General features: G+C 37.4%; 2 protein-coding genes across 3 annotated transcripts in view; both read right to left on the bottom strand.

The window, feature by feature from the left end:
• The window catches only part of zzz3 (zinc finger, ZZ-type containing 3), a 28,166-nt gene extending 18,690 nt beyond the window's left edge, over window positions 1-9,476 (bottom strand). The window contains exon 1 of the mRNA XM_084120065.1: window positions 9,339-9,476. The gene's annotated coding sequence lies outside the window, so the exon portion shown is untranslated. The remainder of the gene's footprint in view (window positions 1-9,338) is intronic.
• A 971-nt stretch (window positions 9,477-10,447) lies between these two features.
• The window catches only part of usp33 (ubiquitin specific peptidase 33), a 31,255-nt gene continuing 18,715 nt past the window's right edge, over window positions 10,448-22,987 (bottom strand). For both annotated transcript variants that reach the window (XM_084120063.1, XM_084120064.1), the window contains exons 14-24: window positions 21,871-21,941; window positions 21,652-21,685; window positions 21,521-21,566; window positions 19,582-19,762; window positions 17,569-17,695; window positions 16,670-16,839; window positions 15,760-15,841; window positions 15,564-15,672; window positions 13,656-13,758; window positions 13,405-13,473; window positions 10,448-11,757 (exon numbers count right to left, since the gene is read on the bottom strand). In XM_084120063.1, coding sequence (XP_083976189.1) covers window positions 11,600-11,757; window positions 13,405-13,473; window positions 13,656-13,758; window positions 15,564-15,672; window positions 15,760-15,841; window positions 16,670-16,839; window positions 17,569-17,695; window positions 19,582-19,762; window positions 21,521-21,566; window positions 21,652-21,685; window positions 21,871-21,941 — 1,150 coding nt within the window. In that variant the 3' untranslated portion in view covers window positions 10,448-11,599. The remainder of the gene's footprint in view (window positions 11,758-13,404; window positions 13,474-13,655; window positions 13,759-15,563; window positions 15,673-15,759; window positions 15,842-16,669; window positions 16,840-17,568; window positions 17,696-19,581; window positions 19,763-21,520; window positions 21,567-21,651; window positions 21,686-21,870; window positions 21,942-22,987) is intronic.

Raw genomic sequence — 22,987 nt, 5'->3', positions numbered from 1 at the left:
ACAGTGACATACTGTGATCTGTTTGTAATTTTCAACTCATTCTATTAGCACAAATCATTCTTGCCATTTCAGTAAAATCTTGCTTTTGTTAGCCAGCTTGATAACTTAATTTCAGTGTCATATTTGAAAAACACATTAAGATGATTTATCAAAACTATATGATGGACTAAAGAGCCAAATATGGAAAAATTAAGTAAAAGAAACATTTTAGCAGCAGTTTAAAGATGTGAGCTAAACTGTTTGCTGGATGTTCTCCACAGTGGATCAATGGATTGAGATGGAGCAGGAAGAGCATAACTGATGTGTCAAGAATTAAGAGTACATTCTTGGAATATCTGGAATGTTTCTAAGTAAAAGTTCCACCGGAAAAGGAGACAGACATCTTTATTTATAGCTGTATGCTAGTGAAAAATATTAGCTAGATCTCTGAAGGAAATGTGAGAGATGTTTGCAACCACAATGTCAAGGTGCTGCTATGTGATTCTTTACTGGTTCAAGATCCCACCCATGTCTCAAATCCCCATTTTAATGCAAGTCTAAAGGTTTTTATTTATTTGCTTGTGTGAAAAACCTAATACAACCTCAACACATTGCACAACACGACCTTTGTCTAAAATATAGACAATTTTATCGATTCTTCTCATTAGCTACTTAAATCTACAACATTTAAAAATAAATAAAAAAAACATTAAATATTAGATCAGTTTAGCACAGAATCAACTTTGCATTGCTGCCCGTGATCGCATCAAGGATCAGACAAATCTACCAAGGTAGATCTGCATACAAAAATTAAATAAAAAGTCAAAAAGTTTACATCCTTGTATCCAAATACCCTCCTTATGAAACTGGGCAAATGGGCAAAACAAATCATGGAATCACATAAAAACATAATAGGCCTTACAACAACATGCAATAACGTGATATGAACATTTTACATTTACATTACAATCATATTCCATTCACGAGATAAGATCAAAATAAAATATATGCTTTCTGATATTCTGCATCAGCTTTCAATTAAAATGAAGATGCACAAAGGTTCAGTTAAAATGTGGGAACTATCTGAAAAGTGTGGAAGACAAATTTTAAATAAGCAACTTCCCTTAAAAATACAATACTGTTCAAGGCATATAATTTAAAAGCATAGCTAACAGTTGAACGTCTAAACAAATTCAAAATTAGAACTAAAATGTTGTTGCAACCATAAAGAGTTATGGGCCGTTCACACAGAAATGTTTTTCCATTACACTGCGCTACTTTTCCATCGTTTTTTATGTAAACCCGCTAGACCAGGGATGGGCAACTTCGGTCCTGGAGGGCCACTGTCCTACAGAGTTTAGCTCTAACCCTGAAAAAATCACCTGCCTGTAATTTTCTAGTAATCCTGAGGACCTTGATTAGCTTGTTCAGGTGTGTTTGATTAGGGTTGAAGCTAAACTCTGTAGGACAGTGGCCCTCCAGGACCGAAGTTGCCCATCCCTGCGCTAGACGGACGTGTTTGACCGTAACATTTGCGTCTAATTATCCTTATAAGCGGGAGCGACCAGCCGGCAGAGGATTCTGCTTGGTCTTCAAGCCGTCCTCAAAGGGCTATGTTCGCAAATCAATTATTGTACAAAAAAGAAAAAGAAAGATGATTCATTTTCAATGGCCTCTCATTTTCAGGAAGGCATAGGTCTACGCAAAAATATGGGACAAACTGCATTCGGTATGGGTTTAATACATAATGCTACTTTAATGTCTTAAATACAGGATGATTCTGTATTCTACAGAATGGTTGGTAACCCTACTCTCTAGTTTAAAGGCATATTCACACCAAGAGTGATAACTATAAAGACAACTACTGATAACTCTATTAGCGTCCACACCAGCGGACGATATTGTTTTGTTTAAGTGCACGCTGCAGTGTTGTAGTCTGCTGCTTTAAATGCTCATTCTCTTTAAAGCAGGATGGATTCCGATTGGCTCTTATTGTTTATATTGTTGATCAGCTGGAAAAAAAAAAAGTTCTAAAAGTGATTACAACAATACTGTTTCTCTGTACCGTTACATTATAGTCAGGTGTGGACTCGTGCATTATCACTATAGTCGTCCTTGGTGTGAACGGGCCTTAATAATTTGGGGTACGTGCAATAGTAATAGTGATTATGTAGCATTAACAAACATCACTAAAGTTATTTTTGGGGGAATCTTGTTGTTAATGTGCACAATTTCAAAGGAACATCTTTATCGCAAATTCCTCTTGCTCTCACAGTCTTTGGGTTTGGTAAGACAGAGTCAGACATACACCAAAGGCAGAATAACAACCTACGGGTTGGCTATGATCTACTGTTATCTAATATTCTATAAATATGTTTGATATTCAGAGGTTATCTGAGAGTTTCCCCACAAGCTATCAATCTACTTATCATACATGTGCTGGATAGGCTTCCCTGGTGCATTACTAAAGCTGCAGATGTGAAGGGGGATGGTCTGTATTTAAGCTGCCTCTTATGTGAGCTATAAAAGTGCTTTCCAACAATGGCCACTGCAACACAAACCTTCAGTCTTCAAAGAGTGATAATGGGTCTCTCAAATTAAGCAGTCAGTGCTCCACAAAAACCTTTTACCAGGGTCCAAAATTAACATTTATAAAGCACCAAAATAAAAGTTACACAAATTTGCAAATTGCACATTTACACATTTCAACATTGATAAACGCACATCAAAAATAGTAAACAGAAGCTCAAGCGTTCTTGCTTGACGTGTGAGAACAAACCGTACTGAACAAACCTCAATGGTTCTCGAGCATCAAGCAAGCACGTTTGAACTTCCGTTTACCATATTTAACATGCTCCATGTATGTGCATTGATCAATGTTTATGTAAGAATAAATGCTTAAATTAAATCTGTTCAACATACAAGGTAATGGATTATTTTTTTCTATCCATTTATGAACTTGACAAGCTAAATTTTTGGTGGAATGGACTTTCAATGGAGGGACAGAAATCTCATTTAAAATATCTCATATATAAATATAAACAAAAGTCTTATAGGTTTCGAATAACATGAGTGAGAGTAACTGATGGCAATTATGGTAATTTATTTAATGTTATTCAAAAGAACATTTACTGGTAAATTCTCTGAATTCACTCACCACTGGCAGGTGTGGCAAAAAGTACATTTTGGACCCCGGGTGTGACTAATGAAGCAGTCAGTCTGAAGACCAGCGCTTACAGAACATGATGCATTGATATGGGATAATGGGACCGGTGAACTCCACAAAATCTGCAATGTAGCAGCAAAAACAGCATATTTCAGCTGGGGACTGAAGGGAGACTGAAGACTGAGGCACTGGCTGGTACTGTCGTCGTCTGAATTACTCAATAATTAGTGTAGTACCAAAGTCAAATATAAGCTCGAAGTGTGTGACAAATTAGATTACACTGTATCAAATTCCTCAGTCGCCTCCATTATGCTTATGGCCTTGCAAGAGGATACGTCTAGTACATATGCAGGAGGGAAAGGGCATAATTTTAGCCTGTCCTTGAAGTAGAAAACACTGTTTTTGTAAAAACAGTAGCTGCGTTTCCATTACAGATTTGCGCAAAACGTTCGCGATATTTTCTAAATGTCGATAAAAAACTATTGTGAAATGACGGTGTTTCCATTAACCGATGTTATGCGACTGAAACGTAATTTTTTAAAGTCATTCCAACAATTATGGCGATGGATGTTGGTAGGTTTACGGATATCCCATCCACCGCACAAGCCATTATTATTAATGGAAGGAGACATAGATGTGTTTTCCAAGCTTTAATGGCAAGGAAAGACCTTTATACTTGTGAGCGGCTGTTTCTGGGTGTTTCTCCCTAACATCTGCTTCGAGGTCTTGATTGTGACATTTCATTGTTGTTTATAATCCAGTATTGCTGTAATTCTTTTGTCTTTTATGAGTTTAATAAACAGCTCTGTCTCATCTTCTGTCCAAACATACTGTGCCATCTACGTCATGTGACTGTAATGCGCAAAAACTGTTTCCATTGCAGTTTTGCGAAATATGCCTGAAAAACCATCTCATGCGAGCGTAAAAACTTTTTGGTGATATATGGGAGTTTTTGCAAAATTGACCATTGGCCGTATTTTCAATTCGCAATTTCAATTTGCACAATTTGAAGAGTAGTGGAAACGCAACTAGTGACACTGAAAAAAAAAAGGAATTACTTTGAAAAATTCTCGAATATTTTCGAATAATTACAAAAGTAACATTGAAATTTTGAAGTAGAAAGACTAAAAAGTAATTTTATTTACAACTTATATCATTTTTACAATGTACATATTTGAAATTAAAAGGAGCACATCAGCTCCTCCAGTCCACACAATCGCTGCCATGCACCATTAGTGTGATCTGAATGAAGAGAAGCTGTGAATGAGATTTTGCACTGCTGACATTGGTTTTGCAGGAGAAACGAGAGGCACCTGAGGAGAGTCTTGCACGCAGCCCTTATTCACACTCCACTGAAGCCTCCTGGTGAGTGTCTAATGTGATTTGACCATGCATATAAAAGACGAGACGGAAAACAGACAGATGGGGTGTTGTCAGGCATGAATACTAAAAGCACTAAAATGGTTTTAAACATCATTTTCCATCACTACCCATGCCAGTTTAACTACTACTTTTCCTCTCTCTAAAAAGACTATAAAAGACCTATTTTTCCACACAGCAAATCCAGACCTGTGGTTTAAGCTGGCACAAACACACACAGGCTGAGGGATTAGTTACAAAGGAATCCGCTTTGTTTACTTTTCCCAGTTTTCCTATCTATCGCAGTTAATTAATATGAAACGAATCAGAAAAACGTTCACAGTCATTACGATCGTAAAATGAGTGGGAAAAGCTCTTGCTCACGGACTAATGTCATCCTCATCACACATGCTTACAAATCTTCTGACATGACTCATTTGTGCATAATGAGGTTATCTGGGAACTCAAATATGAGTAAGTGGAGGTTAGGCTCTGGCTGATCTTCCTGATATGCCCAATAAAGGAGTAAAACCCTAAATAACAGAGTATGATGGGTAATGTGACAGAGCACAATCAAAGCATTTCATTGTGTGAGTGAACATTAGAAAATTCTTATTAAAGCAGTGGTTCTCAACCGGGCGGCCCCCGGCCAACTTCCAAGTGGGTCACAGAATGACTTAGCAATTTAAATTAATTTATTTAATCCTTATGATTTTAAGCACACACAAATCAAGATGCAAATTGAATTCATGTTTCCTTTTTTCCTCTCAATAAATTTAAATCTCGAAACTTCTGGAATCACAACATGAATTGTGGTTCATTATTTTTCATACATCTACACTCCCAGTTAGTTAATACATAGTTAGCATTAAAACACTTCTGGTATCGCGCTGAAGTCAATGGGGTTTTTGAATGGGATTTTTGGTTAAATGCCTGAAATAAGGTCTGTGGTCAATACAAGCTCAAGATATTCTCACGTTTTATTCTACAACATAAAATACATCGGTAATACCCCTTTGTAGGGTTGTCACGGTACCAGTAAAATTTCATTGTTCTCTGTACCAATTTCGGTACTATAGCAAAAACTGTTGGGGCTATTTTACTATTTTAATTAGGCCTAACTATTTGGAAATTGTTCTGGCAAACCTTCGATTCACGAGACAGTCGGCAGCTTCCTCTTGACTCATGCCTGTTACTTTTGACAACCCTATCCCTTTGTGATTTTTTTAAAGCATTTACTTGTATTGAAAAAAAGTGGATGCTAAGTGGCTAAATGGGACTAGAGAGGTTGTCAGGGACATTAAACTTTCACTAACACCAAACTTGCATGGATATTTTTTTTAAATAAAGACTAAAAACAGTGGTGATGCCGAAATATTGCGACCGTGGTGTAGTTCGTTTATAACCAACGTTTAGCTTTATACTTTTGCCGATGGTGCTTCAAAATTCATAAGAGTTGCGTTCACTTGTGAAGATCATCATGATGAACAAAATGTGTAAGAATCAACTACTTTTGTTGGTCAGACAGCTCATTTTCTGTAAAAATCGAACGGAAAATTCCTTTGTGGATTTTGTCGAGGGAACCAGCGTGATGCTAACTCCCAAGTTGACCTACAAAAATACATTACTGCAGCAATCTACATGGGGGCCTTTGAATATTGTGTTGGGCAATGGGGCGCCTTCAAGTTAAAAAAGGTTAGAACCACTGTATTAAAGGGATAGTTCAACGATATTTCAGTTGCGCATGTACGTATTCACACCGGACACGTTAACGATGTCACAACGGTTCTGACGCCAAAACTGGCAAATGCCATTTCACTCTTCTCTTGACCAATTGCGATGCGCCAGGTTTAAATAAGTGGAGGTGCAATGTAGGAGCTACAGCTGAAGACAAGATTTCAGGTTAAAAAATAAAATTTAAAAAAAGAGTCGTGTGGTTCTTTGTATTACAGTCACTGGTCACTCACTATATGCTTGTGTGTTTGGAACATGAGGAGGACTAAATAATTAATTGAGTCCCTTAAAACGGCACTTTCAGACAAAACTTATACATCTTTTCAGAATAAAATCAGCTAATAAATGTAAAATTGTAATCTTAAAAAAACAAAAAAAAAAACACAAATGGAGATGTCAGTTCTGGCTTTGCTCAGTTTGAACAGATTACAGGCAGCATTAGTTAACACTAAAGACACACTGGAGACATCACTCAGACCCCAGGAGCCCATCTGTGCAGTGGCTCTTATTGTTCTTATAACAGCCAATGAAGATGCTTCATGTCCTCTGGCATTGTCCAGATACAAAACTGAACAGTTAAAAGTAGAAAGAGTAGGTCACACATTATGTATTCATCCTCATATTGTTCCAAACCAGCTGTTCATCTTTTTAATAGGACACCATAAAAGCACCATTAAAGTTTGACTTGTGCACTCATTCTAAATCTTCCTGATTTGGACTTAAATTTAAGTCTGTATTTAAATGGCTCTACCTGTTCGTTTACAACACATCACTGACTTCAGTGCTGGAACTGCACTGGCAATGCACCATTATTGAATATGAATTGAACGAGAGACCCATGACCGCTGACCCAAACCTGTCTGTTCATCATCTGACTTTAGAAGAATTAGAAAATACTTCTAATTTTCTTTTTTCGAGCTTGACAGTCTTGTCTCTGCTACAAAAGATTATTTAGCCTATAAAATTCATATTTTGGTGTTTTGCTGAATAACAACATACAGGTTTGGAACAAAATGAGGGCAAGTAAACCATGACAGGATTTTTATTTTTTGGATGAACTTTATTATTTTAATATTATAAGCATGTCAGCACATGGATATTAGCTAAAATTGTACTGTTCTCAGTAAAAGACACAGGCATGTATGATGCCTCAACATGAGAAACTGTACATGGAAATACATTGCAATTCAATTTATGAATAAATCAAAATATGCATTTTTAGGGCTACAACAACTAATCGATAAAATGGATAAACAAAATCAACAACAAAAAAAGATTCAACATTGGGCAGGATGTGAAATAATCTTGGGAAGAATGGATTCAATTTTATTTTATTTTATTACAATTATCCGACTAATTGAAGAAATAAATCGACAGATTATAATTGAGACATGCTTTTGATACTTTATTTGAACCAAACATTATTCCCCTTTATTATTATTATTATTATAATAATATGTATTTTAAGTCATTTCTCAGGTCTGTTTGTACCACCACAAGAAGTACTCAATTAACCGCCCGAAAATATCTGATTAGCCTACTCGATTAATCACCAAAAACCGACCAAAATAATCGTTAGTTGACAGCCCTAATTTTTTTATTTTAATCATGTATTAGTAAATGTTAAAATTAACATATAATTAGATTAATAAATCCTGTAAAAATCTTGCTCATTCTTACTTCATGTTAACTTGATTAAGTTGGCTAATGAAACCTTAGTGTTACCACAGACACTACTACCTCGGTCATTGGCAGGTGACAACAGAAACTCAAAGGAGCTGGGACATCCCAGAGGAGTGAGAGGAGCGCCAACTGCCCTCAAACTCACTCAGACTGTTTTATAGATATTAATATATGCGGTTGTCATTCTGCGCGCGCTCTTGAATTCGAAACTTCCTGAATAATCTTTCAGCTCGCGCGCTTGACGAAGAACTTTAAATTGACACGTGCTCGCCAATGAACTCTCACAAAACAGCCCAGATCAGTCCGAAAATATGACAAAGCGGAGAAAAGCGCTCGGTGCAGCTCAGCATGTTTTCCAAATTGCTCGTCGCAGTGGTTTCAGAGAACCCAGTTTGGCTCAGTGATTGAAAAAAAAAAAAAAAAAGAAGATAAACCCTCATTTAAAACCTGTTCTCAGAATGAGATGATTTCCTCAGAGTTTGCCTTCATAAACCTGATACACTAACAAACAAACAGCGACTTAAGCACTACTGCAGATTATTAACTCACCGTTGTTTATCTGTAAATCGTATCTCTTTCAATAGCCTTTACCGGGCCTCTCCGGCAACACAGACCGCATCTGCGGCTCGGCATGATGTGCAGCCCGGCTGCGCCTCCCAAAAACACCCGTGCAACTTTCTTCAGCTCTGCTGATTCCTGATTTCTCAACTCTTAAATGAGTCTTTAATGCAACACGTTTGCTTCATGTACTCAATAAAATATTTCATAAAAATATGTTTATAGACATAACTAACCGCTTAACTGAACAAAACAAATGTGTCCGCAGGGTTTTAGTTGCTCACATGCTAACGACTGCATTCACAGGAAGCGCAATTGCACTTTCATTTTGCGCCATACACAATAAAACACACTTGTCGTGTAAACGACCAAGCAACATTGAGAAACAAACAATTCGACGACAAACAAACAAATCTTTTTCCCTCTCACAACTCAGCCACTAATTAGCATTTTGGCTAAGAGCGCTAATAAAAATGATAGAGGCTCACTTTAGCATGCTAATGCTAACGAATTTGGCGCACCCTTTTTAACGCACATTCAGAACACTTGTTAACGAAGGGAATATGTGTTTTTCCCGTGTAAAATAAACGCAACCGGCTGAGCAGGAGATTAAATGACTTTTGAAGATGAAAGGCCTAAATGCTGAAGCTAACAGGCTAGCGTGTAACAGTGGCAGCGTGCACATACACAACTGATAAGCCGCAACAACTTTGCCCATCAAAATCCGCTCGAACTGCTACAATTGGAGCGGCTTCTGCACCGGACTCTGCTTTAACTTCGAGATAAACTCGGGGAATTGGACTTGAGTGACGGATAATTCAATGTAAAAGGGTTTATGAAGCTACAGAATTACACTTACCTCACTTCCGCAAATCGTTTGCTGCACATTCGGCAGCCGCCATGTTTTTTTTTTTCTCTCTCGGTGCTGCTGTGAATGTGAATCCCACAATCCCGCTCTCACTGCGATACTGTACAGGACAGCAGCCGCGGCCCACACGCTCGCTGCTTTCATAATGACCGGCTCTCAAGAGCTCTGCTGTCAGCACCGATCTCACCGACACTTTCAGCCTGATGATGAGCAGCATATAATACCGAATAATGCAATATTAAATGCTATTGACCTGTCTGCGAGAGGAAATAGTGGCTAGTAATGCGCCAATGCTATTTAAGGCTCAGCAAACTGCCTTAATTGTATGTTTTGACTGATGTCAAGGAATTAAGTTCACAGTCAAAATAATTGCAATTTCTATTAAAGGGATTTTCAAACTGGGGTCTGGGGACCCCCAGGGAGTGCTAGGAGGTCCATGGAAATGTTTAGAGAAAATCAATCAAATAATAATAATAAAAACATATATTTAAATCAATCTTTTGATTAAAATAAGCAAATAAATGAGTAAACAAATTATACATCTAACAGTACAGCAATGAGAATATAACATGAAATAATGTAACTTAATAGAAACTTACAGAGCCCCTTGAAGGGACATGGTGATGAAAAAAAAAAAAAAGATAGGAGTGACAAATATTTCAATGCTTTAGCATCTCATATTCCTTTAGGGGCTCCATAGTAGGCTACCTAAATATTTTCCAAATAATGTTTACATATATATATCATATTTGAATCATATTTTGGGATCTGTGGCATCTGAAAGATTGAAAACACCTGTTCTACAACATTGTGTGAATCATGCAATGCTTATATTTCTCCCCAAAACCAAAAGAAGAAAATATAAACAAACATTTTCACGACATTAAGCATGAAAATCTAATTATCCTTACTGTAATGAAAGAAAGAAAAATCAAGAAATGGTGAGGTACTATAGCAGCAATTTTTGAACATAATTCAGTAAAAATGTCCTGTTTTACTGTAATGGAATTCAGAAAATAAAAATAAAACGTCTGGACACATTATGAACCCTGCCGCAAATGCGCTGAACTTTCACGCAAATAATGTCACAAAGTCAAGAAAAATGTCCTAAACAGGCTTTATTTTCTTTACGCATATGCATTCTTTCTTTGATTTTGGGGTCAAATACAACCCCGGACGTGTTTGTGTGAAATTTATCCATTCACATAGCATATTAATTTCTTAAATGTCAGCTCATACGAATGATGACAGATATCGACAGCACAGGTTTTGGGGTTTAATAGTAGCCACTCAGATACAGCTTTCATCTCTGCAGACAATTAATATCGAAAAACATCACATCCTTCTATACATTAAATAATGCCTTGAATGTACACATGTGCGGCAGCAGGATTTAATTGATCAGATTTTTCTTTTCTATTACATAGCATGTTTAAAACAAGACAGCCATTGATGTGTTCAAATGTGCACCTTATTGTTTGCATCTCCATGCAACCCAGCTATGCAACAAATAAAAATGAGGAATCTATTTTCTTGCCAGCATAATGTGCCACATCATTCCTATTAGCGTGCATTTTGCTTTGTCTGCTTTAGCTTGTCAAATCATTTTCCAACAAAGAAAACGTCCATGAATGCCGGAATAATCATACCCCTCTGGAATAAATAACATTTAGTGCAGGAACGTGTGTTCTTTAAGTACTAGTACATTCAAATACATATCGAACATCAGAGCTGAAGCATGCACCTTTTGAATCTACAGTACAGTGCAAAACAAAAAAATATGTTCTTTCCTGAGACTACGTAGCATTTAGTATCCCTTCATACCCAAAACATCAAGTTTTCATCCACTAAGACAACATATTGTTTCATTTTCTTAAGCGAGGCAGTGCCTCAAAAATATGTACAGATGCAGTGGATTTTGTCGGTGTATGCAACTCATGGTCTATTTGGCTCAGGCGAAGCAAATTCTGTCATGAGTGCAGTTGCACAGAAATCAAATGCATTAATGGACTGTGAAAATTGGTTTCTAGTGTCAAAAGGAAGTGGATATGCACGATATATACACATTGAAAGCACACCGGAGGATGATTAATCCATCCGTCTGCTATAAAGAACAGTCATAAAGGGTGTAGAGAGTGTGTATGTTGAGGTGAAGCTGTCAGGTCCTTTGCTAGAATGCTTGAAAAACTAAAGTGAAGTGCAAAATAATGAGTTTCTCGGTCCCCTTGCGGCCCAGCAGCATCTCAGCACAACTACACCGAGCGCGTCTCCACTTCGATCTTCTCCTCTGCCTGAGAACTCTCCGACTCCTGATGGCTGACACTGGGCCGCACGGTCACCACCGGCCCTCCTCCGTGGATGGAATGGAGGAAGTTCCAGGTCTCTTCTGATATCTGACCTGAATCGGCACCTGTTAAACCATAAAAATGCCAAAAGGTGTTTGGTACTTGGCACAAGTAAAGCAAGCACACTATTGTAGGGCTGCACGATTAATCACAATTTAATCGTGATCACAATTCCTGCTTCTCTTGATTAATTAAAGGCATGGTTCACCCAAAAATGAAAATTCTATCAATTACTCACACTCATGTTTAAAAAACCTTTCTTTCATTCATCTTCGAAACATACGAGAGATTTCTGTCCCTCCATTGAAAGTCTCAATTATGTCTTAAGTGAACATAAACAGTTGGGAGAATCCTAGCAATATGCATGCTGATAAACAACTAGTTAATAGTGAGAATTGGACCATATACTAAAGCGTTATCGTAATTAATACATTAAAGACTATGCAGTGATTATGTTCACATTTCATTATTAAATTTCTGTATTATTTCTTACATGAATGCTTGTGTTAAATTGATGTAAAATGAAAAACAAAATGTAAAGCACTGTTAATTTAATTTGTTTGTTTCTTATATTTTATTTGTTTAATAAATAAATAAATAAATTATATATATATATATATATATATATATATATATATATATATTATACACATACATACACATACACACACATATATACATGTATACATATGCCAAATAGAACTATATTGTGATTATTAAAATAGTAACTATTATTAAAAGATTGAGGAAAAGATGAATGGTGCATCTTTTAATAGATGCAATTGATGCAATCGGACACTTAAAATCAGGAATCTGATATTTGTTATAAAATAAAAATTACGATTCCGCTTATCGATTCCTATGTTTAAACCATTCAAGTGCAAGTCGACGCAAAAGAGAACTCAATTTTCCCAGGTTTCTGTGCTGGGCGCATCCAGAGCGCACACAGAGAGCTCATATAGTGCACGAATACTGAATTGAGTTCTCTTTTGCGTCTTCTTGGGCTTGAACAGACAAATGCACACAAAATGACGTCAACATTTCCTCGTAAACAGTCTGTTATGTCTTAAGCGAACGTAAACGCTTGAGAAAGAAAACGCATGTGCGTCAGTATATTGGATCTGTGCATTAGGTCTTAAAGTGACAGCAGCCTAATAAACCTGCTGCCGTCTGTGTCATTAATGTTAATCAAAGTACAAAAGAAAAAGAAAACTGCTCTTGACTGAATAACTTTTATAACTTTAAAAAAGATGAATCTATATTTTATTTATAAAAAGAAAACTATGCAATGCTATTTTACATTTGATTTCAATTTCTGAACTTTGTTCAGTTGTATAATTTGTGCTATAGCTAATTTGCTTATTTGTTCTTCTTGAATTACTGACTGTATACTTGTCTTTAATAATGTTTGAAATTTATATTAGTTAATCTAGTTTATTATTTAGTTGTTTTTTAGGCTGTTGATTTTGGTTCATAGTAATCAGCTGCAACAGAATATGTTTGATATCTAAACGTTTGCTCAGATGAACGTGTCTTACAGCCAGACTGTGTTTCTTCACAAGGCCGTTTCCAGGTTTGGAATGACATGATCATGAGTAAATGACAGAATTGGTTATCCAGTTTTGCTTAGAAAATGATCATTTTGAGGAAGTAAAATGGAATACGAACGCCATTTCATGATGACTTTAAAAGATTCTGATGGTAAACATTACCTGGCTTTAATGTGATGTGTCCATTTTTATTTATAGCAATCTTGGAGTTATCAATTGGCCCCGGTGGATCTGAAAGACACAAGACCATCAATCATCGGAAGGACACCAAATGTCCCAACCAAAAGCTATAATAAAGTTCTTCAAGAACTTCTTCCTTATTGATCAATAACCACAAAACACGATGCTAATATTCAATTTCAAACTTTCAGATACTTTAGAAGTCTCCGCAGCAGAGATGAGGAATGACTTACCAATGTCCTTGCCTTTGACGAAGCCTTCCCATTCCCGGAACCACTGCATGCTGATACAGTATATCACCACAGGAGACTCCTCCTCCTGAAACGCCTTGTTGAGCTACAAGGACAGAAGAGAGGGGGAAAGAGAAGAAAGCACGCGAGACCATGAGATGTAGAAAGAAAGAATCCATTACCTGAGCGTTTCTTCATGGAATATCTTCCCACCCTAATGTTGTTTGTGCAATGACAGGATAAACTGAGACAGAAGCTCTGTTCCAAATCCTAGTAAGCTACCTTGCGGTCTATGGCTTACATAAGCAACGGCTTTCTATAGCGCCGTTCACACACAAAGCATGTTTGCATTCCACTCCACTGCTTTTCTATGTGAACATGCACTAGACCATGGGTTCTCAACTCTGGCCATCAAAGTCCACTTTCCTGCAGAGTTACGCTCTAACCTTGATCAAACTCATCTGCCTTTATCTTTATAGTGGATCCTGAAGACCTTGATTTAGTTCAGATGAATTGGGTTGGAGCTAAACTATTCAGGAAAGTGGACTTCGAGGGCCAGAGTTGAGAACCCCTGCACTAGACACCTTTGACCATTGTGCTCACGTCTCAAACAGATGGATCTAAGGGTGTAATGATTCAAAGGTTTTCTTGATGCATTGTTTACAAATCCTGCCGATGTGTATGACAAATTAATCAATGATCAAAATTATCAGCCCTAATCGGCTTATTGTATCAAATGTAATTTTAATATTGGTGCATCCCTGCATAAAAGATTCCACATTATCGTTCCTTTGGCCTCCTTTGTTTGCCCTTAATTTGAGCCAAGCTGAGTGTCTCTGGCTGAAATCAAGTACTTTTGTGCTCATGCATAAATAATGACTACAATTTTGGAGAAGAAGGGTGGGGGTCAACTTGCTGATCTCAGTCTGAGAGGGTGGTGTGGTGGTCGTGATGGTGAGTGTGTGCACAGATAACAGTCCAGACGTTAGATTAACTGAAAAGACCAGACACTCTTCACACTGAATGTCCCTTAAAGGGATAGTTCACCCAAAAATGAAAATTCTGTCATCATTTACTCACTCTCGAGTTGTTCCAAACCTGTATGAATTTCTTTGTTGTGCTGAACACAAAGGAATATATTTTGTAGAATGTTTGTAACCAAACAGTTGTGGAGCAGTCAATGGTGCCCAATTACTGTTTGGTAACCGATATTCTTTAAAATATGTGAGAATATGATGACTAGAGTTCTCAAAAAGTACCAACTTCGGTACCAAGTTGGTACTGAAATTTAAAAATGTGATGATATCAGCATTTCCCTCTAGCATTCTGAGCGTTGTTGAAGTCTGATTGGCCATTGTGTTGACGCGCTCAACATATATGTCTCTGATTGGCCATTGTGTTGACGAGCTCAATATATGTCTGTGATTGGCTACAATGATCAACAATGATATCTTTGACACTCTTCACCAAACGCTTACACAGATACACACGAGAGCGTTTAAAAACAGGCGTCTGTCATCAGATCCCTAATATATCCGCTGATAGACACCACTTTCAAACGCTCCCGTGTGTATCTGTGTAAGCGCTTGAGGAAGAGAGTCAAAGACGACATGTTTTTGAAGCGTCGATCATTGTAGCCAATCACAGACATATATTAAGCTCATCAACACAATGGCCAATCGCAGACATATATGTTGAGCGCGTGAACACAATGGCCAATCAGAGGCGTTTAAGAATCTGTTCAACAGCGCTCAAAATGCTAGAGGGAAATGCTGGTATCATCACATTATTTTATTTCTTTGTACAGACTTGGTACAGAAGTCGGTACTCTTGACAACTCTAATGATGACAGAATTAACCTTTTTGGGTGAAACTATCCCTTTAAATCTACTTTGACACTGAGGCTCCTACCCGAACAAACATGTCCAGCTCATTCTTGCGGCGTTTCTCCAGCTTCTCGATCTCGGTCTGGCAGGTGTGGCAGACATACAAGTGATTGACAGCGGGGCCGCCTCCGTACCTAAACAACAGCATGCCGACAATTAGCATTTAATAAGAACTTAAACTTCCGCATTAAGTCAGGAAAAGAGCAGTGACAAACGCTTACCTGCTATACAGATGATCCCATACACTTTGGGGAAGCATCATAACAAGATCATCAATGGATGTGGCTTTATTCGGTGGAATACCTGTTGGAGAAGAAGTAAAACATAATTTTTAACCTCCAAATAATTAGTTTTTCTAATCATATGACCAAAAAACTCTCCACTAAAAGTCAACATGAAACAGCATTCATTAAGATTTATGAATAATTAATATCCTCTATTAGATATTTTCCTTAAAATTCATTTGAATCAGTTCAAACGAATCAGATCAAGGGGAGGAAAGGGCCTTTGAAATGCTTTCTGAAGAGATTCACATCTATTCGCTGAGCTCAAACTGCACTCTCAAGTTTAGTAGAGTAAAAGAAGAGGAATAGAGGAAAAACAAACATAATCAGTGAAAAGGATGTGGCGGCAGTTGACCTCGAAAATGTTGGTAGAATCTGCAATTATATCTGGTGGTGTGGAGTCATCTGTGGTATATAAATACTTTACAATGGGAAAAGAAGGTCCAGATCTTTAAGCGGTCAAGACATTGATTTTTTTTATTTTGTTACTTTAATATGCTCCCTGAGGTTCACTTATAATGTTAACATCAGGGTATGCAAATGTTAGCTGTTAAGCGACTGAATGTCAGTGGGGGATGATGGTGCAATGATGTATAATTCTTTGTCGATGTCTTGCTCTGGAGGCAGGCATATGCAAATGTATTTGCCCGTGTGACTTCACAGATCCCACAATATAAAAACGAGCCGTTTTAGGAACTTGATTAAATAAATGCTTGGCTTATAATGAGTCTGAAGCTCTGAAACTTGCAGGAAGTTTTTAATGATACAAAGACCTCTTATATGTCAAAAGATTGAGGCAAATTTTGATTTCTCATGTTATGACCCCTTTAATAAGAGCGGTCCTCACCTCCATGGGCACACAGGAAGTCATGGTTGGAGATGGGTCCTGGCTCAGCAAAGGTTTTGAACTTGTTCAGCCACTGGCGGGAGATGTAGAACTGCAGGAGGCTTGGCTCCATCATGTTGAGCAGACTGGTCACCTTCCGCCTCTCTTTCTGAGACTCGTCGTTACTCTTCCTGTTACACACACACACACAAAGGACATCAGCTCCATTTAGCAACTGCCAACACACGCTTCACCACAGCACAGAGATTTACAGTCAAACTCAAGGCCATTTGTCCTGCTTAACACAACCTTGAGCTTTTCTGCCTACAGAAAGCGGCATCTTAAAATATTGTTTGTTCATCATAAAACCAGGAAATACTAGAAAATAAATCAATAAACTTATATTTAACAGGATACTAAGCAGAATCAATTTTTTTCAGCTTTAACACACTCCATTTAGTATGTAATGAAAAAAACATTTTCAAATAAAGCAAAAAATAATATTATCAGCCACTTTGCCTGCACTCACTCACTCACAATTAAATGTATTATCCATATATTTATTTAAATTAAATTTTCAATTGGTATTTAATAATTCAATATTTACATGTACTAGGACTAAGTGATATTACTAACATTAACTAGCTTATAAGTTTATAAATCCTAACTGTAGTGTTGAAATCATGTAGTGCTGAAATACGACAGGTGTAAGTAGCATTATGGTTAGGGCTTATTAAGAAATAAAGGATGTAACCACAAATTTAAGATTGAGGATAATAGTTTAAAAAGTGGACAATTAAAGAAAAAGAAAAAAATTTGTTGTTTATTAATTTGATTATTGATAGCCAGAGGTGAGAACATATGATTTTTAACCTTTTGAAGAGAAAAAAAATCATGTGTGTGTGCTAATATGTTCTTACTTGTAAAAGAGCACATATGCCTCGGCGTTTTGAACACAGGACTCAGACACCTCAGTAACACTCTGGTCATCAAACTCGTACCACTGCTGGTTCAGTTCATTTCGACAATAGGCAATATAGTGACCACCTTGAACAAAACAAAAAGCACATTTAAAAACATCAGTCCTGTCAGAGCCGTAGCCTGGAGATTAGCTCACATGAACATGAACTGAGCTGTGGCGCTCATGTATGCAATGCTAGTTTGGTGACATTTCCTGATCCCATTGTCCCTAGTTTGTCTCATTGTTTCCTCTTTTTCTGGGTGAAAGCGTGTCTTCCGAGTGGTGCACAGCGATAAGCAATAAGCATGTGATCTTAAGATTCTGGGTTAGATTTCTGCCTAGTACAACTTTATAAAAGTGTGTGTAATGTTGTGTGACTTCGATTCTTTTATTATCTGGGTAAGCATTGTACTAATTTTTCTTCCTCCTGAATTAGAAATGTTTTTGTTTTTTTCAATTTGTGTTCATTCTAATCTGAACTTCTGTTCATTTTTAGTTCATTCTCACCTGTACTTCTGAACCAATCTGTCCTTCATGTACTGTATATTCTATTTCTGCTTTTTTTTTGCTCTGCATTGCTTTTGCTGCCCATTATCACTGCTTACAGCTATATTGTTTCTCTATTATTGAATCAACATCATGGCTGGAATACACAACACAACTTTTATAATCTGAACAGATTTAAAAACACTTAGGGCCAGATTTACTAACGGTTTGCGCCAGAGCAAACCCTATTTTGACGTTAAAGAAACCTACTGTCAGTATTTACTAAAGTGAAAAATTAGCGCTGTAAAGGCACGGACAGGGTTATTTTTTGCTGTTGACCTTATTCCATATGCATTTGTAAGAGTTTTCCTTTTTAGATGCAAAATTTATGGGAGGAGAGTATTTAAATGAATCATGCAAGGTGATTTACTAAGGTTTGCACTAGTCAATTTACTGGTATTTGCACCATTATTTAATGGCAAAAAAAGCATGTCTTAAACCAGAAGCTAATTCACGCTGCTCTTGGTAGACTGTGTTTTCGTCATTATGGAAATGATCGGCTGCATCTGTTCTTTAATTTGCTCGTCGTCAGTCGATCACGCGCAGAACTTTCCACTCCCATCAGCGCTTTTTTTAGAATTGCGCTCTCGCACTAATTTACCCTGTTAGTAAATCTGGCCTCTAGCATCATACACTTGCCGACTTTATAAATGATTACAGAGAAAAACTGGGCATCATACACTAAACGAGTACAACAAACTCACACTTAAAAAAGGTGCCTCATTGCTAGGAGATGCATGATAAATGAAAACAATGTGTCAAACATGTTTGAAATCCTCCAACTGGACAGAGTCATAGTCTGAAGTAAAAAAATTGGAGTTTGTGCAAAATCTTCTGTGAAATTTGTCAAATTTGCTCAAAATCTGAAGACTGGCTCTGTCTTCTGGCAACTAGCTTTGACTCATCCAGACGGCAACTCAGAGCAAAAATCTAGGCACAAATAGTGTAGTGTATTCCAGGTTTAAAAGACACCAGTGATCAAAAGGAGACTCTACTTTCACCACCTGACATCACTTCTAGTAAAGTTGAATGCTTGTTTCCACCACGGGAAAACCTTTTTTTTTTTATTCAGAATTTTTGCAATTACGAATATATATCCCACAAGACATTTTCCTCAATATTCTAAACTCAATCTAAACTCATTATTGCAAGAATTGCAAGTTATAAACTCTGAATTGTGTAAAAAATCTGTTTTATTTTCTAAGAATTGTCGCAATTACCTTTTTTAATACTTTTTTTTTTCTTTTCTCCATGGTGGAAACAAGCTTCCATAATTTATAAATAATAATATAATATATGAATATATAATATATGAATATATAATATATAAAATATGAATACTAACATTGAATACTACATTTATAACTGCTGTAAATGACAATAACACTTTTGTGACCATCTCCCTCATTGAAAAGCTTGGACTTACTGCTGGCAGTGCCGTGGTGACAGATGACTGACAGCAGGTCGTAGGTGGTGGTCTGGTCGGAGCTGTCCTTGGCCAGGAAGGGCTGCATCTCGAGGCCTTCCAAAGGGAAGGACACGTGAGTGCCGATTTTGGTGGAGAACATAAGTTCATGTCTGAAGCGCTTGAGGTGAATGCACAAAATCTGTTGGGGAGACGGTAAAGAGAATTTGAACAAAGCAGGAAAGTCTGCTGTCAGTTTCCTACAATAAAACGAAAACAGCAAGAATGTGCCATGCCTGTTCATATAAAAATATAACTACCTGGGCAATTTTTTACAGTAGTGTTGTAGTCAAGACCAACTAAACCGAGACCGAGTCAAGACCAAGACCAGTGTGTGTTGAGATCAAGACAAGACCAAGACTTTGAGGGGGTTGAGACCAAGACAAGACCAAGGCAGGGCGAGACTAGGTCAAGACCAAGACCGGACCAGCACTCCTCAAAATCATCAGAAAGATCCATATCTACTGCCTGAGAAATGTAGAAATGTAGCAGCACTCTTGCTGATATTGCTCAATTAACATGTCATAATATTTTAAAAAAACAAGCACTCATTCAAGTACTTTTTTGCAATAATATCTAGGATTTTTGTGGGCATTCGTATTAATTTTGGTGACATTTTTGACACAATCCCCCATTAATTTCTGACCTGGCACAACAGTAAGAAATCAAATTAGAAATAAGTTATTGATTGCATTTAAAGCAGGAAGTTTTACATCCAACCATGTTAATGATGTTAACAAATAAATCAGACTATGTAATGGCAATTTGTGATATCCTCGCAGTTGTGGTCTTGACCGGTCTTGAAATAATATCCTGAGTCCTCTAAGTCTGAGACAGAGACAAGACCGAGTACAAATGAGGTCAAGGTCGAGACAAGACCTTAAAAAAATGGTCTCGAGTACTACAACACTAGTTTACAGCAAGACTGTTTAGTACTACAAGTTGAGGGTTTCCATCAGTAAACTGCTTTGGCCATTTAACAGATGTACTGAACAATCATCAGATCTAATGACTCCCATTTGATGTCTGTGCTTGCCATTAAAGATCCCTGAGCATATTTACCAGATGGCAGCAGATATTGTGGGTTAAAGGCATCCTTAGACTCTCTCCAAATATAAATCCACTGGATGAAAGAAATGGATGACTCACCAGACCTTATTACTCATTATATTACTATCATTTCCCAAGGGTCCAGGTTTTGTGCTCATTTCAGGGAGCCTTGATACAAGGCCAAGACATAGTGGTCCTAATTTGTGGTGTTTATTATTGTGTTTTTTTTGTGTTTTTTTCAAACTCTGGAATTAAAGGGTTAGTTCACTCAAAAATGAAATTTCTGTCATTAATTACTCACCCTCATGTCGTTCCAAACCCGTAAGACCTTCGTTCATCTTCGGAACACACAAATTAAGATATGTTTGATGAAATCTGAGAGGTTTCTGAATCAGCCATAGGCAGCAACGTCATTGCAAATTTCAAGGCCCAGAAAGGTAGTATATAATGGAAGCGCAGCACTGTGTTTACTACGTGGAAAATAACTGTTAAATAAAGTCGTTATTTTTGTTTGTTTTCTGCGCAGTGCGCACAAAAAGTATTCTCGTCGCTTCATAACATTTAGGTTGAACCACTATAGTCACATGGACTATTTAACAATGTCTTTACTACCTTTCTGGGCCTTGAAAGTTCCAATGATGTTGCAGCCAATGGCTGGTTCAGAAACCTCTCGGATTTCATCAAAAATATCTTAATTTGTGTTCCAAGATGAACAAAGGTCTTACGGGTTTGGAAAGACATGAGGGTGAGTAATTAATGACAGAAATTTAATTTTTGGGTGAACTATCTCTTTAAATAATGTGGTGCATGAACCTGTATAATAACCAAAATAGCTTATATGATCGCTTACTTCTGGCAAACTCTGAACTTTGCAGAATTTGACCCCATTCCGTAACCTGAAACAACCAAAGGAATCAACATTAACACTTTAATTTCTGCAACCACCTCATTCAAGTTGTTCAACAACAAGTTCATACTCACTTCTTGCATTTTTCACAGCTGTACATGTTGTCTCCTGAAAAAAACAAAAACAAACAAACACCCAGCCAGTAAGAATTGCACCACTGATGTGTTAAATATAAACACAGAGTTCTATAAAGAGATTTCCATATTTATCTTCTTTTTTTGATGTCAGACTCAAAACAGTACTATCAACTATTGGTTAGTTTGGGTGACATAAAGCTTTGAGAAACGTCAAACCTTTTAGTTCATCCCTGGCAAAAAAGGCAGCCAGACAGTCCTGCAGCGTGACCACAGGCCCCCAGAACCAACTAAAATCAATGAGCAGAAATAAACAATCAGGGACAATCATTCAAAACCAACACGTTAAGTCATTTTCCTTATTCTACAATGTTATACATGCTTAAATACAGGGAACTAAAATGAACACTCGCCAAGCGCCAAATAAGAGTAAAAATCGGTGCTGGTGAGTATATGAAACGTGTCAATCCCCAGTTGGCCGGTAACATTTTTATGAATTCTAATAGGCTTGCTGCAATAATTGGTGTTACCGGTGTTCAGCCACAAAACTGTTCCATCACTTGCCCACTACGGTACCGCCCCCCACCGTGGATTTGATTTCTTATAATAATACAATTGTTTAGTTAAGTTAGAGAACAGACACTACAATTAAAAAACTGAAGAAGTCTGCTCAATGCAGCGTGAGCCAAACAAGAGTCACAGCATGGATCAGCAGCAGAAGTCAGATTTCACCTCACTCTTGACTGACAAGACGATGGCGGAAGATTTGGTTTCAAAGCAAAATTTAAAAGCGCCTATTTAAGCGCATTTAACATAATTAACTGAAAACGCTCGCTCTGTACCAGTGGACATGCACCGCAAGTGATTTTAAAGTGAGGTGAAAAAAAAAAAAGGCAAAACTCCAACGCCCCCCTTAAGGTGATACCAGTATTACCGCTGCTGTCACACATTGATTTCCACACCGTCACATCCCTCAAATCTAACGATGCAAAATTGGGAGAACATGAACAAATTAAGCCGTGCAAATTGAAATATTCAAACTCAAGACGATGCGAAAGGGAACTCAATTCGTTACTCGAGCGATGTGTGGGAAGTTTTCTGTGCACAAACATCCGAAGCGCGCGCCCAGAAATCCGCATCTCAGACAGTGCGCGAATACTTGAACAGACATATTCAAACAAAATTATGTCAAAATGCCCATCTTGGCAAGTTCTACTTAATAGGGTAAAAAAAAAAAAAAACCACTTAAAGACCCCCTGTCGAGAAAATAAAGTTTTTAATTTTGTTTATATGTCTGTGTGGTGTTTGTAAATTGCTTTAAGACAAACCATGTATA

Source organism: Abramis brama (assembly GCF_963993115.1).
Source record: "Abramis brama genome assembly, chromosome: 7".
Taxonomy (NCBI): domain Eukaryota; kingdom Metazoa; phylum Chordata; class Actinopteri; order Cypriniformes; family Leuciscidae; genus Abramis; species Abramis brama.
The sequence above is the reverse complement of the archived record's forward strand: the minus strand, read 5'-3'. Positions and strand labels throughout refer to the sequence as shown.